The sequence below is a fragment of the Poecile atricapillus genome, chromosome 2 (assembly GCF_030490865.1).
Source record: "Poecile atricapillus isolate bPoeAtr1 chromosome 2, bPoeAtr1.hap1, whole genome shotgun sequence".
In the NCBI taxonomy this organism is placed as follows: domain Eukaryota; kingdom Metazoa; phylum Chordata; class Aves; order Passeriformes; family Paridae; genus Poecile; species Poecile atricapillus.
In genome coordinates, this window is record NC_081250.1 from 118998435 (window position 1) to 119016378 (window position 17944).

Here is a 17944-nt window from a genome sequence, read left to right on the forward strand (position 1 = left end):
TACAGAAAAAGAAACAGGAAAGGCTATGATCCAGCCTTCTGCCAAAGGAATACAGGAATGAGTGGTGCTGCTAATTTTTATTAGGTGTGTTTTTAAACTCTGCTAGTTGACAGCTAGAACGTTGTCAGAGGCAAAAAGGTGCACCCACATTTTATTTTATGTTGCAGGCAGTTACAGGAGTACTTCACACCTGCCAGTTTGCATCTGCCTAGGTAGTCAATGTTTTCTTCCAAATTAGCCCCACACAGTAACCCCCCTGTGGCAAAACTCAGCCACATCAGCTATTTTTGTACAGAATAAGCCATAGGAGTGGGAAAGCCAGAGTATAATGTATTTCACTGTACTGCTTACAGTGCTTTGACAGCTGCTCAGAGGCACAGCTAGGAGCCTAAATTTTGCCTCTACCTATCCCCTCAGCATTTACTCTTATAATGAGGAAACATGGTAGTGATTATTCCATTATGCTGTACACAGTGATAACCCTAGGACAAGTCAGGAGCTTCCACCACGATGCAAGCAGTGCCTGCCTTGGCAACTGAGTACTTCGCTACTTTGCAATGCAATACCAGTGCCATGTTTCCCAGTTCAGCTTCTTTTTAGAAGCCTCTAATTTTGTACTAATTCTTTTTTGTCACATCCTTAGGTCAGAGCAAAAGGGTTTTCTTATTCATCATCTGACCTCTGAAAAAGTATAAGCATTTTAATGAGTCTGAACTATTATTCCCCCCCCCAACACTTTTATCAAAGAAATTTCTCCAGAAGTGTTGACTTTTCTTAATTTCCCTAATGAAATATGACCTGCATAGCATCAGTTATTAAAAAATAAAAGCTAATGTCTAAAAAACCCCTGTAAGAATGAATTTGAGATAATATCCTCAAGAATCATCTGCTTATACACTTTTGCAAAAAACTTTTGTTTTAAATGTAAGCATGTTTTACCCATATACAAATGCCCGGCTGTGACATACAGCAAAGGACTCAGTATGACTGGACATCTGCATTCCTTTCTGTCAAATTAAAGATGAATACACTTCTAAAACCACAAGTAGCTTAAAAAAATGCCAGAACATTTAAGAAGGCACCAGATTTTCTTTAGACATTTAAAAAGGCACCAGTCATGTTTTGTTTAGTTATATTATCCTTTATTATTTTACAATGTATTTCAAAAACTTTTACAGATGCCTTAAACTGTTCTACAAGAGCTGCAATACTGTCATAAAAGCACACCTACAGACCGAATGCACAAATGAACTGTAATACCTACTGGTATTGAACCATTAATATCCAAAGGGTGTAGTCTTTTAGCAAATAGATGTGCAGTAATGCAAATGCAAACAGATGTTAATGCAGAAAAACAAAACTCTGCATTCATGGCTATAGAACAGAGGACTTTTCAAACACATTTGGTACTGTAACATTCTAGACAGCAATATGAATAGCATTACATATTTAAAGCAATACATGCCCTGAAAAGCCTGTATTTTCAATCTGTGCGTGTAAACCTGAATCAAAAATAAACTAGATATATTAAAAAACATGAGACATCTAGTCTGCCAACAAGATTTTGTTTTATTTCTTTTTCTTAGAATGACAACCGGGTGGGTGAACTCTGACCTGCATTATTATTATTATTATTATTATTTTACATTATCATATCCTCAGCATTTCTGTAGTACTGACAGCCTGTGGGTTTTTTTATTTATTCCTTGTGCATAGGCACAGGAGAATAACTTTGATGCATTAAATTTCTTTTCTGAGTCTCCAGGTGGTATATATGATTCATATTATAGCAAATACATTACCACAAAAAAGCACTGTATAAGGACGTTTATAACATGTTTCAAAATTCTCAGCTGTATTTCTCTGGTGCAACAAAGCAGGGGCAACTGTAGCTTTCAAGCACTGTGTATTGAATCTGCTCACGCACAGTGTTTACTAACAACTCAGATATATTATTCTCTACCTACAGAAGTTTTGCTTTTATTATCACTTCTGCTCACAGGAATTACTAAGACATCTTTAAACTTATACTGTCTGTAAGTTACAGGGCAAAGCCAATTGTTTATATATGTTTTTTAAGCCAAGCTGATGTATTTTCATGGGAGTCTCATGAAATGTCTTTAGGAGGAAACAGTAATGGCATATCGGGATTGTTAGGGAAAAACAAACAAGAGAGTCAAAATTTACAAGTGTGGCACTGTGGCAAAAGAGGCATTCTGTCCTGCTTCATACTTCAAGTTTAAGGTTTTAGTTACCATTAAATATTTCCTAACAGTAAACACCATTTCTTAATCAAATATAGTCTACATTCCTCTATTCTCTGCAGGCAGAGCTGCAATGGGTCATCACTACATTAGACCACAGCTTTTTCTGCTAGTCTTCCCAGCTAGCCTAAACAGCAGTCAGTGGTATTTATTAGTTATATATATGTATATATATATATATCAGTCAGTCACACCCATCATTACAAATATGTTCTAGTTTATTTACTGTACAACGTATGTATACATATTTGTGTTTTTCAGTCCCTTTTTTCTTATCTTAAGCACTCCAATGGTTAAGGGCAGGCTGGGAAAAGAATCAATACACATAAAAGGGTTACACATTTCAAGTCTGTAGTGATTCTAGTTTAACAGCAAAAGGGGATCCTCGTGCTCATGCTGTGAACACAGCTGGCAAAAACAAAGGCAAAAAAAAGAGGCAGACTGTATTTTTCTCTGGAGTCAAAATCTAGAAAATTGAACAAAACAATGTTAGTCCAAAGGGATGTAGAAATGAAAAGGGCATTTCATTGAATGTACAACTGGAGCTATTAAGAATTTTCTTTCACAGAGGCCCTGAGACGAGTTGAATGGATTCTCTCTACCATGTGTTTCACGTGAAGTCAAACTTAAAGCTCTATAGGTATAGCATAAACATTTGGTATATAACAGTGGACCCATTTTTAAAAAGTGAAGCAATAAAATCTACATGAAAAACTAATGCAGGAATAATTTGATTGGAGGCCTCTGTCCTTTGACCCCTGCCCTATCAGGCTAAACGTCCAATAAAATGTAAAATGCAGCATACATTTGCTTAATCTAAAATTTTTGTGATGATTTATTGCAAATTGCACTTGGCAGTTCACCACACCAATGGAAAACTGGCCCCCTTGTTGGTTCATTCACAGTCTTTCAACACCAAATACAAGTCACCAGTAGAAAGATCTTGATAGAAAGTTTGCTGCTGTGCTGAGCCAGCTTGCTGCACCTTCAGGGTGTGACCCAACACGAGACACTGCTTTGTCCTGCTCCTTAGTGGGGCTCTCATCTTCTGGCAAATACTCAGGTAGATCTGTGTTCTGCTCTACTTCCACTGGAGTATCTTGGAACGGAACTAGCATCTGGTAGAACACAACAGATTAAAATTATGTCAAATGTTGTAACTTAAAAGAATGAATCAAAGTTATAATATATACATTTTCAGGGTGACAGGCATGCATTTTGTGAGACTCCTCCCCACTGCCCTGTAGAGCAACAACATAAATAGAACATACTATGCTTAGAAGATATACAAGAAAAGCTTTGGCTTAACAGGGAAGAGAAAGTATCAAGTAAATACAGACTACCTTTTAGTGGTTGTGAAAAAAATGCACATTAGCAACTCCAACCAAGAAAAGCTAGCATGTTCATTGTGACCCTTTTCATATCATTATAGAGATAATCTATTACAGTACTTTTGTCCTTCTTCTGAACAATAATTTCTGTATAACTGATAGATAACTGTCAGGATATGGATTCATTTCTTGACATAGGATATGCTTGATTCCCCTTGTATTGGATGTGTAGCACTCGCACTTAAAAAATTCTGCTACTCTCAGATATTATGAGCACAGAGGTGTTGATATTTAAGATACAGCTGAGCTGTAACAACTGGTATTTATAAAGATAGGGCTCCTACCTCCTCACCACTTTCACTTTTCACAACTTGCTGTGCCTTCATAACTTTGGTTGATGCTATTGCCGTTGCCAGCGCCTACAAATACACAGAAAAAAAGCAAGAGCTCAGTGCAACCGAATGCAATAATGTGAGGATCTGGAGGGTTATAAAGCACTTACCTCTGCTTTTAAATCTGAGCGAATTCGGACCACGCACCTTTGAACAGCCATTTGAAAGGTAAAACTAATAACACCTTTAATTTTCAACAAGGCTTCTTCACAAAGATTCCTTCGAGACTGAAAAAACATAAAAAACATACACATGTGAAAAACTAAAAAACATAAAAAACATACCATGTGAAAATGCTCATAATTAATTGTTAAGGTGCTCCTGTATGTCTCAAAGCACATGGTTACAAAAGTGTGGTTGAGTAACAGAAAAACTAAGACTTACATTTTAGTGCACAAATATTAAGACTCTCTTGTCACAAAAGAAAAATTTGCTTACACTTTAGAAGTCAAAGAAGGATGGAATCAACTGTAAATAATTAGAGAAAAGTGCTGAAAAGCAAAGAATGTTTTTCTCTGTGTGATCAGCTAAACAGTCCCCTCTGGTTAAGTTCTGACTGACTGAAGTGCTCATTGATGAGTAGTTAGTGTTTAAGTTGCTATTTATCAGACACCTTGGCTCCATACTGACTGAATGCATCAAAGCAGCTGTTGTATCTTTCAGCTGTTTCATCTGTGGCAGCTCACAGACATCACAGCACAGCAGACACTTACTTCTTATTTTAAAGGGAAAGTACTTGGTTGATAACCCACAGAGTGTTATGTTTAAAGTAAGTGACATCACCTACTGTGCTGTAACATTACATTGACCCCTACTAGTTGCATCTGATACACTACCTTAGAATGTTCTATTTTTTTTTCCCTTTTAATATTTGCACAAGATGGTTGCAACGAAAAGAATTAAAGTCTACTTGGAGAGACTGCTACCACAGAAGGGGATAAAAAAAGATTGATTGTATCAGACAAACTGACAGCCTTTACACAGGTTTAAAATAATTATATACTTAACTTTTTTTTCCTTCAAGGCTTTAAATAATTATTTATTCCAAAGTATATTTGTATTAGTTACCAAATAATCACTAGTCAATATTCACTGTATGCACAACAAGCAAATTAAATTATTTTAATCTCTGGAAGAATGAACTGAAGCAGATTGGGGTTTTTTTTAGCAGTTTAGCATATATATTTATTAAAACAATTCATTTGTGTAAGTTTATTTATCAAAATAGCTAACATTTTTGTGTTTTCCAAAACATAACTTTGTCAGATAGGCTACCTTTACTATACAAAGGAAATATTTGATGCAAAGATGACAGGCTGCCTTACACAAGTAAAAGTTTAAACCTACTTCCGGACACAGGAAGCAGCCCTTTCATAGCTTCTTAGCCTAAAAAATTAAATTCATACATGGGTGTGTAGGAATTGTGACAGAATTCAGCTTTTTACTCTTAAGATCCCAGGTAAATCACAGGCACCTCAGTTTAATTCAAAATGAGGCTTTCAGTGATCAGATAACTGGTGAATCATTTCTTAAAAGACAAAACTTAAGGTCCACACAAACTCCTTAAAAAACTAGCAGCTTGGCAGCCACCAGCTTTGCTGCACAGACATACTTTGCAAAAGACATTTGACTAGCAGGTAGCCACAAACCCTAGAAATACACAACTAAACATCTTTCTGCATGGTACTGCTGAAGCATGGGCACAGGCAAAATTTAAGTTATTTTCTTACACACCAAGCCTTGATTACCATGTCCCTCATAAATACTACTAAAATGTACAGACTAGAAAACTGACTGAAGGGCATGCCACAAACTCCTGAGTTACTGACTTTTTTACCTTTATCTCCAAATTTGGTTATTATATCTTAAAATTAAAACACCTGACACCACATTAAACAACAAACGACCTTTCCCCTTTCTTCCTAAAACAATCAATATCTACTATTTGAGGTTTCGAAATCCACAAGCATTTGTAGGACCTGCAACCACTCCTAACAGGAGCTTCCATTTACAAATGTAGATGACTGAGAACACCATGTCTAAAGCTCTGTGTTTACTCACTATGCCTTTTCAAACTCATACATGCAACCTAATACTGTCTGCTACTTAAGTGAGGAATAAACTATAGAACGAAACCAAATGGCTTTTGTTGCTCACAAGTTTGATGACCCTCCCAGTCTCAACTTATCATAATATTTAAAACAGCATTACAGAGATGTTTAACTTCTGATGAGCACCTCTTAACATTTCTTTAATCTGATGAAATACAGAACTACATACACCAGCTATCTCAGACTCTGCACAGCCAGATTTTCTTTCAACAACAAGCTAGGAAAACATGCTGGTGTGATCTACCTGCAGTTTTGCTCTCTAGAGATGAATATCTAAATACTCTATGCTTTTTCACAATACCTTTACCTCACCATTGCAGAGAGAAAACTCCACAAATATTGCTATGTTCCATTTGTTGAAGAAAACAAAGACATGCTTATAAGATAGAAATGGACTACAGGCAAAATATCTAAACTCACAAAGTAGAAGTGGATGAAATTTCTTGCTTGGAGATACCTGTGAACAAACAAATCAACTACAAGCTTAAAAACAACAACCTATGGGACTGAATTTAAAAAATTTCACAGAGTAGAAAAGCCAATGGTGTTGACAAAGCACCGCCTTTCTAGATAGAGCAAGTGCTGGAAGGCCAAAACTGTAAAAAATATTTGTGTAAAGTGAGCTAGAGCAGCATGTTATTTCTAAAGGAATTAACTATGGTCTTATGAAAACAGAACAGTGGGTATGCTGCTGGTAAACTGGGCCTGTGGACATGCTTACTTGGCAGAACGTAAAGCAACAAAGCAAAGGATCAGGTTTGATCATTTAAAATGGGTACAAAACTGAAAGATACAGAGTCCGGAGGGCACTTGTGGATAACGTGCTTAAACAGCCTACATGCTGTTTGGCAGCCGTAAAAAGGCAAACATGGCCCTGGGGTGTTATCTACAGGGGTATGGTAGATAAATCTGTAGAAGTTATTCTGACATTGCATAAAGACTCAGTGAGACCTCATTAATTCAAATGCCATTCTGGTCACCACAGTAGAAAAGATCTCACAGACAATGAAAAGATGCAGCAAAACCAACTCCAAGAAAATACAGCATTTCTAAATTAAGAATAATAAAAAAAAACCCTGGTGTCTGAAATCTCTCATAACTAAAAGGAAACTTTTTTTTAGGTAAACACACTTATACAACCACAAGAGATCCTTAAGTGAAAAATGCTGAAGGCACTTTGTTTATTCTATTCTTCCTTGAAAAACCATCAAGAAAACTGCCTTAAAACATCTTCTTTAGGTGCTCTGCACAAGCTCAATTTATACAACATTTTATACATATCTTATGCTTCAAAATACCATTCACAGAAATTGCTGACAATTGATGATGTCACACAAGGAGCCTGACTTGGTTTCTGGGGTTAAAATAAATCTCAGTACAGTATACCTTATTTACACAAACTCTGAAGGTTTCCTTACCGAATCATCAAGGCCATCTATATGCAAAACCACTGTCTTGGCACGCTTATTTGTGCTGCCGAGGAAAAACTGTGCTTTCCGCCGACGATAATTCATCTCATTCACATTGTCCATGTCTGACATGTTGGAAGACTGAAGGATATCATAGACTTCAGAAGCCAGAAGTTTAGTCTCTCCTGGTGTAGTGGTCCTTAAAGTAAAAAAGGGACAAAGATTTCCAAATATTTGTTTACTCATTAGTACTTCACAAAGCTATCGATTACACCCTTGCAACTGGAATATTCCATGCAGTACAGTCAAAATGTTGTATTCCATGCAGTACATGACAAAAATGTTAAGTGGGGAGAGCATAAATTGGGTAAAATTATTTTATTTTCCCAATTCCAATTTTTTATGTTGATTTGTTGATTCCATGCTCATTATGAAAAGGTTGTTCTCAAACAACACAAACACAATTTACATCAGTTTGACAACTACAAGCCAAACATGGCAGTAACATGGTCAGTGCACCCGGGTTACTCTGTGTTGAGCATTATTTATTTTATAACAAAACTTCTTCAATTGCCTTGTGACGTGTTTTGTTTCCCACTTTCCTTGCTATATAATAAAAGTAATTTCTCTGTAGAACTGGCATTTTCCCTAATGTTTTCTTCTCCAAAGTTATCGAGCATCAGCAGCAGAGCAGAAATACAATTTTCTTGAAGAATCCAAAGGTTATTCCTGATTAGACTACAATTTATGATATGAATTATATGATATCATTTTTTTAGATAGAAAAAAAAAGTAGATAATAGATTCAACATATATTGAATTCTTATGATTAATTAAAATTAATTTTAATAAGGTGCTAATATAAATCTGTTGTCCAAATTCAGCCCTGTTTTAATTATGCCAGTGATTTAAAGCTTTGTGTAGAAACAAAATTATTACTGCATCAACTTGTAATGAATCTTAAAATAATGAATGACAGCTTTGCTGCTTTGTTTAGCAAACACTAAGTAAGTAACAAGTACCTTTAGATTTATTTTTTTTTTCCATTTGACTTCCTTAATTACCAGACACTAAACACATTTTCCATCCTACCATATGGACAAGAAAGAACACCAAAGCAAGCATGTTAGGAGTTCTTGGGTTGTGGGGGTCTCAGCTAGCCTTTTTTTTTTTTACTTCTCTGCACCTTGTTTTGAACAGCACCCATTTGGAAAGGAAAATGTCAGTTCTTGTGATAATTCAGTAGATTAACAACATTCAAAGAGAAAAAGAAAAAAGTAGTAATAAGCAAAAAATTAAGACCTAGAAAGGGAAAGCATTCCAACATATGTTCAGTTATAAATACATGCTTATGTTCTGCTTTCCTATACTGAAAAATCACGTCAATTCAAAGAAACAAGTGCTGAGGACTCACAAAGATCTCAACTTTATCCTTCCATAATTTATTAGATAAAGTAATAGAACTGGTGATAAAGCCATGCAACTGGATGCCTTGAGGTAGTAATAAATCAGCTTTTGCTGAAGTGATAGCTTATCAAGAGATTAAGGAATTGCCCCACTTACTAGTTTTGCCAATTTCTTTCAACAACAATCCTGTCCATACTGAGTGATTTATAACAGAGGAGGTTTTTTTTTTCCTAAGTTTAAATACAGCTCACTAAGCAAACTATTGAAAATGTCACTATTCCACTCACAGCACCCAGTATGCAGTTGGTAAGGGGCTTTGCTTCAAAACAACTGGACTATTGCACCACAAAGTTAAAAAAAAAGACAAATGAGAAATAAAGTATCCTTAATATTTGCCGTAATATGTGTATATATATATACATACCCACACAAAAGAAAAATTAAATTTGTCATGTTAAATTTAAATTTTAAAATTATGTCAGCAAATATAAAATATTCAAGTGCCTAAAAGCAAAAAATCATAGTGGTTTTCATATATGTTTTATTCTCCCAACATTAGAGTTTGCAAGGTTCTTGAAAACTAATGACCTGCTATTAACTGCACAACTGAAACAACCTGCTGACTTTAAAACACAAAAGTAAATTGGTTCTTATTTCACACAGTTACTCCAAGATCTTCCAAAAACAAGTCTATACTGATAAATTTTATTTGTATATGCACACACACACTCTCAAACAAGATACTCAGATAATTTCCAGTATTTTTCCAAATGGAGGATTAGCACCATCTACCACTAAGTTACCCCTATCACCTTTAAAAAAAAAAAAAACAAAAAACAAACTCAAATGGAAGACTTTAATCTTATTTAAAGAGAATCAGTAATAAGCAACTCACTGTGTAATAAAAAGCATCAAGAAACTCAGACACTACACTACAGGGGCAAGGACAATGACTGCTACTTAGAAATATCAGATTGCAAAACAATCCCAAGTGAAGGTATCCACCTGTTTTCCTTTGCAGAAACAAAATACTACATTTTCAGCAACTCAGTTAAACAAAGATGCCCAAAAATCCTGACAAAACCTTCTAAAATTTTAAATATACTGGTAAAATGAGTGAATGCAAGTTTTGAGCAATCTGTTACTCTTTCATCAAAGCAATTTCTGCAACAGTTGTAAAAATAAGAGAAATCTTTATATCTTAATATCAGATTAGATAAAAGGAAATGTTTTCTGATGAGTGTGGTGAAACACTGGCACAGATTGCCCACAGAAACAGTAGATCCCATAACCGTGGAACCAATTCAATGTCAAACTGGGTGATTCAGTTGCAGATATCCCTATTCATTGCAGGAGGTCTGGACTCGACAACCTTTAAAGGTCCCTTCCAACCCAAACTATTCTATGATCCTGTGTCCTAGTTTAGGGCAAATTAGGGAGGAAAACTCCAAATGGGGATTTCCCCAGGGAAATGCCCCTCCCCACCAACTGGTCTGGGAAAGGAAAAACATTTCCTTGGAGAGAAGTGGAAAAAGCTGTTTATTTAACAGAAATTTGAATAATATTAAATAATAAAACCTCTTGCTGTTCGATGGGATGGGAAGTCTAGGAAGAAAAGTCCTTTTCATGTGGTGTAGCTCGGCTTGCTCAGGTTCTTATCAGTCCCTCCGGCGCTGGAAAGTGCCGAGGCCCAGGCCCCGGTGGGCCACAGGCGTGGGCTCCCGGGGTTTGGCTGGGTGTTCAGTCCAGAGCAGGCTTGCACAGATCCAAGAAAAAGGAAAAAAAACAAAGATCCAGGGAACTCCTCTGCCTCAGCTAGCTAAAACTAACTAAAAGCCAGAGAGAAGCTCTGTCCCGCTGTCTGTCCGTGCTGCAGACACCACAGTCCAGGAGCGAGATGTGTGGGAGTGATGTTTTTCTTTAACACAAACTGTGGCTTCTTCTACCCCCCTCTCTTGCTCTCAGAGCCAGTCTTAAAGGTGCAGAACTTAATATATAACATAAACCAGACGATTGGGGATACCAGTATCATAAAGTCACCCCAGGACACCCTGTGATCTTTAAGGAAAGCAAATACCTATCTGGAAGCAAGCATAAACCCTCTTGATTGCAAAAACAAGGTGATATTCAATGGTGAGTCTGTTTCCTTACATACTATATTACTAATGAAAACAAATACAATGAAACTGCACATAAAATTAAACTACAGAAGAGTGGAAGTTTTTTATTAAAAAAACCTGCTTTAACTCATGGGCTGTGGTTTTGTTGCCTAAAATAAGAAAACTTTAGGAGAAGAGTTCGAGAGCACTGACACCAGCCCTCCCAGCACCTGTGTGTCAGTAGTTTCAGATAATACTGCCCACAGGTGTCTGACCCAGTCTCCTGCCACCATCAGAGCAGCCCAAGGGAAACCTTGCCCTTTCTCCCTCTCCCACTCCAGTATAGCACTTTAGTCAGCACTGAAGGTGCAGGTGCATACCATAACGTCACTGTGCAGCTAGATGAGAACAATCATTGGAGCAATCTCAGTAAGGGACACAGTACAGCCCCCACTGCTGGAGGTTTCCAAGATACAGTTGGACAGGGCATGAGATGGTCTCATCTAGGTTCCTTTTCCCAGGAAAGGTTGGACCAGATTGTCTTTTGCGGTCCCTTCCAAGTTGGGCTCTTCTGTGATTCTATGACTATGTTGTTCTACTGTGCTAGGAAAATGGTAGCATCTACTTAGAGCAGAGTAACAGTTGGCAAGAGTTGGTTACCATCCCTTTCAGAGGCGGTAACATCTTACATTACTTCAGCAAGATTCAGAAGATGCCTGTCAGAAACCCAACCCTTTAGTTTTCACTGTCTTCCTGAATTCCTGTCATCCTAGATTGCTGCCTGTCCTTCCATCATGTTCACCCAAGGCTGGCTGTATAAGAAATATAAACACAGAATCCAAGTGACACATGCTGTATCTGTCAGAAGAGGATACAAGAAATAGTTCTCATTTTCTACACTATTAAAAATAACTTTTTAAACATGGTCCAAGAGCTGCAGAGTTTTTATTAGTATAGCAAGACTTTTTTTTTAAGTCTTAGCTAACCTTAAAGGACATGAAAACTAATGGCTACAACTCCAAAGGTGCATGTGATGTGGGCAGAGTACAGATGCTTGTAAAGAACATGTAAGCAGTGTACAGCATCGCAGTTGTACCGAAGCACACACACAGCATCATAAATGGTAACAGAAGGGCATGACAACCTTCCTAGCATAGCTTCATCTGATGCAAAGGTAACAGAGACATAGTTTCTTCCTCTAGAAGAAGCACAAAGACTGAGAAAGACTAATATAGTCTTTTTCCCCTTTTAGAGAAGGGCAAGACATAAATAAGTTTATAAATATATACATGGGGGAGTGTGTAAAAGATAATCTTATCATTTTTTAAGCAATAATATTTTATGCATCCTTTTAAAAATAGAAGTGTATACATACTTGTAAATGACATACAAACTACTGCATCAGAGGAAACATGCAACTGTAACCCTGCTCAAAGTAGAGCACACCCTGGGCACAGTAGGTGTCCCTTTCCTTAGTGGTGCCCATTGTGCTCTAAAGACACATTAGCCAAACATTTAACAAACACTACAACTGCATTTCATTACTATGTTTCTACTGAGTTTATAACCTTAACACAGAAGTTTCCAAACAAAAGAGGGGATTTTTCTTTACCCAAGACTCAATTACATCCCAGACTCTAGCAGAAAGAGATTTATGTCATTTAATTCCGAAAGTTTAATTTCCGTAATAATTCTGCTTTTGGATGTACTTGCTCAGTTTGTCCAGCACCCCAAGAAGATGACAAAGTTAATTGTCCATTCATGAATTGCCAAGGCTCTGATAATCTCTGAACCCCTGGGAAGGTGATGGAACAAATCTGAAGGTGCCCAGGGAGCGTGAGCCCAAATTCACAGAGAAAGTCACACACCTGAGCACCCCAGGAGCCTCCTATAATGAAATGACTGGCTTCACTGGGATGGGAGAACAAATGGGTACTGTCTGTTGGCACTGGCCCTTACACAATCCCCACAGAGAAGCTGATGAAGGATGGCCTGGCTGACCAGATTGTGATGTGGACTGAAAACTGGCTAGATGGCCAGGCTCAGAATGTGGTGATGGAGGCCATGAAACCCACCTGGAGGTCAGTATCTATCAGTGTACATCAGGGATCAACACCAGGTCCCATTCTGTTCCGTATCTTCACCAATGATCTGGGGCACCATGGACCCTTAACAAGTCCGCAGATGACACAGACCAGGAAGGAGCTACAGATACATCAGACAGCTGTGCCAGAGAGAACTCAACAGGCTGCAGAAATGGGCCAACAGGCACCTCATCAAGTTCAACAAGGGCAAGTGCAAAGACCTGCATCTAGGGAAGAACAGCCCCAGGCACCACTCAGATGAGGCACAATCCCAGAACGAGCAGCTGGAAAGCAGCTTTGCAAAGAACCTGTTGGACATGAGGATCAGCATCAGCCAGCAATGTGCCCCTGCTGCAGAGGTTACTGGTTATCCTGGGCTGCACAGGCAGGAGTGCTGCCAGCAGGTAGAGGGAGATGATTCTGCCCCTTGCATCAGCAGTGGTGAGGCCTCACCTGGAGTGCTGTGTCCAGGTCTGGGCTCCCCAGTACACAAGATGTATGAACATGCTGCAGAGTCCAGAAAAGGGTCAGGAAGATGATTACAGGGCTGATGAGAGAAGGGATGGAGATCTGGAACAGCAGGTTTCTAGAGAACGCTCGGGGGGAGCTTATCAGTGTACATAAATACCTGAAAGAACTGCAAAGGCGACAAAGCCAGGCTCTTTTCAGTGGTGCCCAGTGGCAGGACCAGAGGCAATGGGAACAAACTGAAAAATCAGAAAATACTTCCCCCACAAAGGTGACTCAGCACTGAGCACTGGCAGAAGCTATCCAGACAGGTTGTAGACTCCATCCTTGGACATACTCCTTGGACAGCTGCCTGGACATGGTTCTGGGCAATGTGGTTTAGGTGCCTATGCCTGAGCAGACAGGAGCTGGACCCATGACCTGCAGAGGTCCTTTCCAACCTCAATCACCCTGTAAGTCTGTGAACATATACTGAGAAGTCATTAAGTAAATTCAAACAGCAATATACATGGAGCACATCCATTTTTACCTACTTGTGGATCTCTAATCTTTCAGGTTAAGAGAATTTTAGAAGATAGGCTTTTATGTAAGTAAAGCAAAAATTTATTTCATTTTCCTGCCAACTATTTTCCTTACACAGTCTTCCAAAGAGTTCTGCATGACAGCTTACATAATTCTAATGCATCTGATAATTAGAAAGACTGATTTCAGAAACTTCCTGCTCTCATATTTAGATTTACAGTTCACTGCTCAGTCCTAAATTGTTTTATCTTAAGGCATCATGAACTAAAGGCAAGACTAGATGCAAAAAGGAAGGCATCATTCTCTAAGGCATTAAAACTTGTCAGTTGGGATTGCTGATGTTTTCACCTTCATGGAATCATCCTTGAATGGTTAAGGTTAGAAGAGGACCTTGAAAATAACCTAGTTCCAACCCTCCTGCTGTGGGCAGCAACACCTTCAACCAGACCAGGTTGCTCAGAGCTGCATCTAACCTGGCCTTGAGCACCTTCAGGGATGGTACATCCACAACTTCCCCAGGCAACTGTTCCACCTTAGCCTATAGCAAGGTCTTATTACACACAGTCATCATGGAAAAACTATTGAGATTAGTACACGTTATAATAACAATTTAGAAACTTTTAATACAAAACTTAAAAATCCAATAGTTCACTGGTTCAAACATGACACTGATTTTAGGAGAACACTGCTCCCAGGTTTCTCACTCAAAATACATAATTTCTTTGTAATTCTACTTAGTGTAATAACTGTATTCAGTAAATGGAACATAAAGAGTATAAAGCCAAAGATGAGATCACACAGGCAAACTAAAGAAATATTTTAATTTCAAATAACTTCACAACATAGATCAAAAAGTCAGTGCATATAAACTCACTCAGTAGTTTACACTGTTACTCTCTTATCTAAATCTGATGTAGTTCAAGAGTATTCAATTTGGGGACCAATCTCAGCCTTGTACTGATGGGCCTTTTTTCCCCATGCTCATGAACAAGAGAACCAAAGACAAAGAGACCATTCTCAGCTGCTACGTTTAGAATCACCTTGTATCTCAAGGCTGACCTGTGGGGCTATCCTGTGCCAAGAGCTCAACTCAAAGGTCTCCTTGTGGATCCCCTCCAACTCAGGATGTTTTATGATTTTCAGGATACATGGAGAAGAGCTACAACTCATTCCCCTCCTCATGGAGAAGAGCTACAGCTAATTTGTCTAAACTGAAAAACCTCTGCGATAAGAGGACAACCAGAGGTAGACTATGACAGAACTCACACCCCAGGACTCTGTTAAGATCAAAGCAAGGGAAATGATACAGGAGAATGGTAAATTTGCAATACACCACTTACATAATATTTCACATAAAGAGTGTCTGCACTATATATATTTTCAGCTGGCATGGCCCCATAAGTAAGGGAGCACCACATATAGCCTTATAAATCATGGACAAAGGTTGTGGTACAGCCAAACGGAAAAGGTGGATATGCATTGTATGGTTCATCACTGTGCTCTTGGCTCACTAACACTTGGGAAACCAACAGAAAGAAAAGAGCAGCTCTGTAAAAGCAAAATGAAAAGTAGCTATCAGTGGTGAAGGAAAGAAACTGTAAACACAAAACTAAGGAAACAGTTCTTGATGTTTTAAAGTTAGCTCAGGTAAAATTTCCTGCTTGACAGCTCAAGGATTTTACATAGTAATGGAAAGTAGTACCTTAAAGCGCAGATCTGCAAAAAGAATCCACTACACAATTCAAGTCTAACAAATATGAAAAGTTTGAAGAAGAAAAATATCTTCATTACCCAAGTTAAGGCTCCAATATTTGGCAAGACTTCAGCAAATGCCATCATAAATAATCTACTCAAATTAAAAGTAAAAACAGTCACAGAAGAATCCTAAATCACTGAACATAACAAAAGACTGAATGCGTAATTTTTCCTTCAAAACACTAGTTAGAGAGACCTCATTTACAGAGTGACACAAGCACCTTTCCAAAAAGTTAAGAGAAAACCTATCATCACATAGAAGCAAATATTTTCATTTGATCCCAATCCTCTTCATACACACACATACTGGCCCTAATATTTTCCCTAGGAGCCTAAGTAGTGATATTTTCAACCACTGTTTTATTTATGTAATAAACTTCATTCATTGCAATGTATATAGTAGCCCATATGACACAAAAAGCACAAGTAAGAACTTCATGGATTGACATGAATTCTATCATTCTATCACTGTTGGGCAAGTGCACACATATAAGAGAGTTTAAAGTATATACATGGTAGAGATTTCTCATTTAGACACAGGTAACAAATGGCTAATCAACATATACTGAGGTCACTACGCATTAAGACCACCGATGTATTTGTTTTCAGGTGAACAATTTCTTTCAGAATACATTCTTTCCTATACTTAAAGAGATAAATTGTTTCCAGCAACTAAAAGGAGCAGTAGGTGCAAAGAGTTGCTACATTCTGTAAGAGGGAAAGTAGGAAATCACTAATCCTTGATTTTAGAAGTGAGACACGGTGATTGACATGGTTTTGATGAAAACTTTGAGCATGAATGACAAGCCTAAAGAAAGAGCATGGTATTAGAGAAAAAGCAATCTGTTTCAAGACAGTTATCTGATCTAGCTGCTTTTCTGCCTGTTCTGCTCCAGTGCCAGGGCAAGATCCTTTCTTATCTACAAGAATGCTGCTCTTTCTCGTAAGATTTTAGTGCACCCTGTGACGCAGTGGGCTCTCTCATAAGCACATGACTGCTCTCCTGACTCGTTTCAGGCAGCAGGCACATTATTTAAAAACAGCTTGAAGCATTACTCCAGCACACACCTTCTCAGAGTCCCACTATGGTGCTACTACCAAACTACACCCTCAATTCCTCCAGCCCCAAAACACAGCAAAGACCAGATAATATTAGAGAGCAGCTAACAAAATTATTACCACCTGCTTTCTGAAAAGCAAAAGTCAAAATCCTGAAGAATACAGACAAGCAGGATCCTTATGTTGGTTGATAACAATATAGTAACCATAGTAATGGGTTAACAACAGGAAAAATAATTTGTAGGTGTAGAACTGGAAAAACAAGAGAACCTGTAGGCCTGGCAAGCCTTAAGTGACAGAATAAGCAGCAGCACTATGGATCTTCAAACCCCAAAACCAAGCAGGTGGACTGCTCAATAAACCCATGCACAGCCTGAGTACAGTAGTGTTATGTGCCGACACTCCACTGGTATCAATCACGTGCTCCTAGGCGGTTCCACCATGGAAACAAGGCCAGGTCACACAGATTTTCCTAGAATGCTCCCTAGAACTGCAATATGCCTGTCACTTGGCAAGCCTTCCAGATGCTACTCACGCTGGTAACTGTGAGAATCTGACCAGGAAACACTAAACTAAAAAGCTTATAATGAACAAGGAAATCTGATGTCTTAAGGTTGACTTTGTATCTAACAAGACATACCCCACTGAAACTAGAAGTGAGGATTGGATTTCCCAATCCCACTTCCAGCTCAGTTTACACTATATACCTACTGACCTTGAAGATATACAGAAACCCATATGTAAATGTTGGGATGCTCTGAAGACTGCTGAAAACAAACAAACAAACAAGCCTAAATATTAAATGAGTTGTAAATAAGAATAAAATCACAGTACAATCCCATTAACTGCTGTAAAATCAGCAACTGTGATATAATTTAAACATTTAGCAAATTGATTAATTACCCATACTTAGAACATTTTCCTGATTCATTCTATTGTCCTCTGATCACAAGAAGAGAATGAACTTTCAAGAATGGGATAACAGATTTGAACATATGCCATATGCTTAACCCAGCTATTCATCCAATTTTGTTTAACTCTTG

At 38.1% G+C, this 17944-nt stretch overlaps 1 protein-coding gene across 2 annotated transcripts in view; it reads right to left on the reverse strand.

Moving 5' to 3' along the window:
* Positions 1 to 1125: 1125 nt before the first annotated feature.
* ARMC1 (armadillo repeat containing 1) overlaps positions 1126 to 17944 on the reverse strand; it is a 34634-nt gene continuing 17815 nt past the window's right edge. For both annotated transcript variants that reach the window (XM_058832623.1, XM_058832624.1), the window contains exons 4-7: positions 7517 to 7706; positions 4098 to 4214; positions 3940 to 4014; positions 1126 to 3382 (exon numbers count right to left, since the gene is read on the reverse strand). In XM_058832623.1, coding sequence (XP_058688606.1) covers positions 3191 to 3382; positions 3940 to 4014; positions 4098 to 4214; positions 7517 to 7706 — 574 coding nt within the window. In that variant the 3' untranslated portion in view covers positions 1126 to 3190. The remainder of the gene's footprint in view (positions 3383 to 3939; positions 4015 to 4097; positions 4215 to 7516; positions 7707 to 17944) is intronic.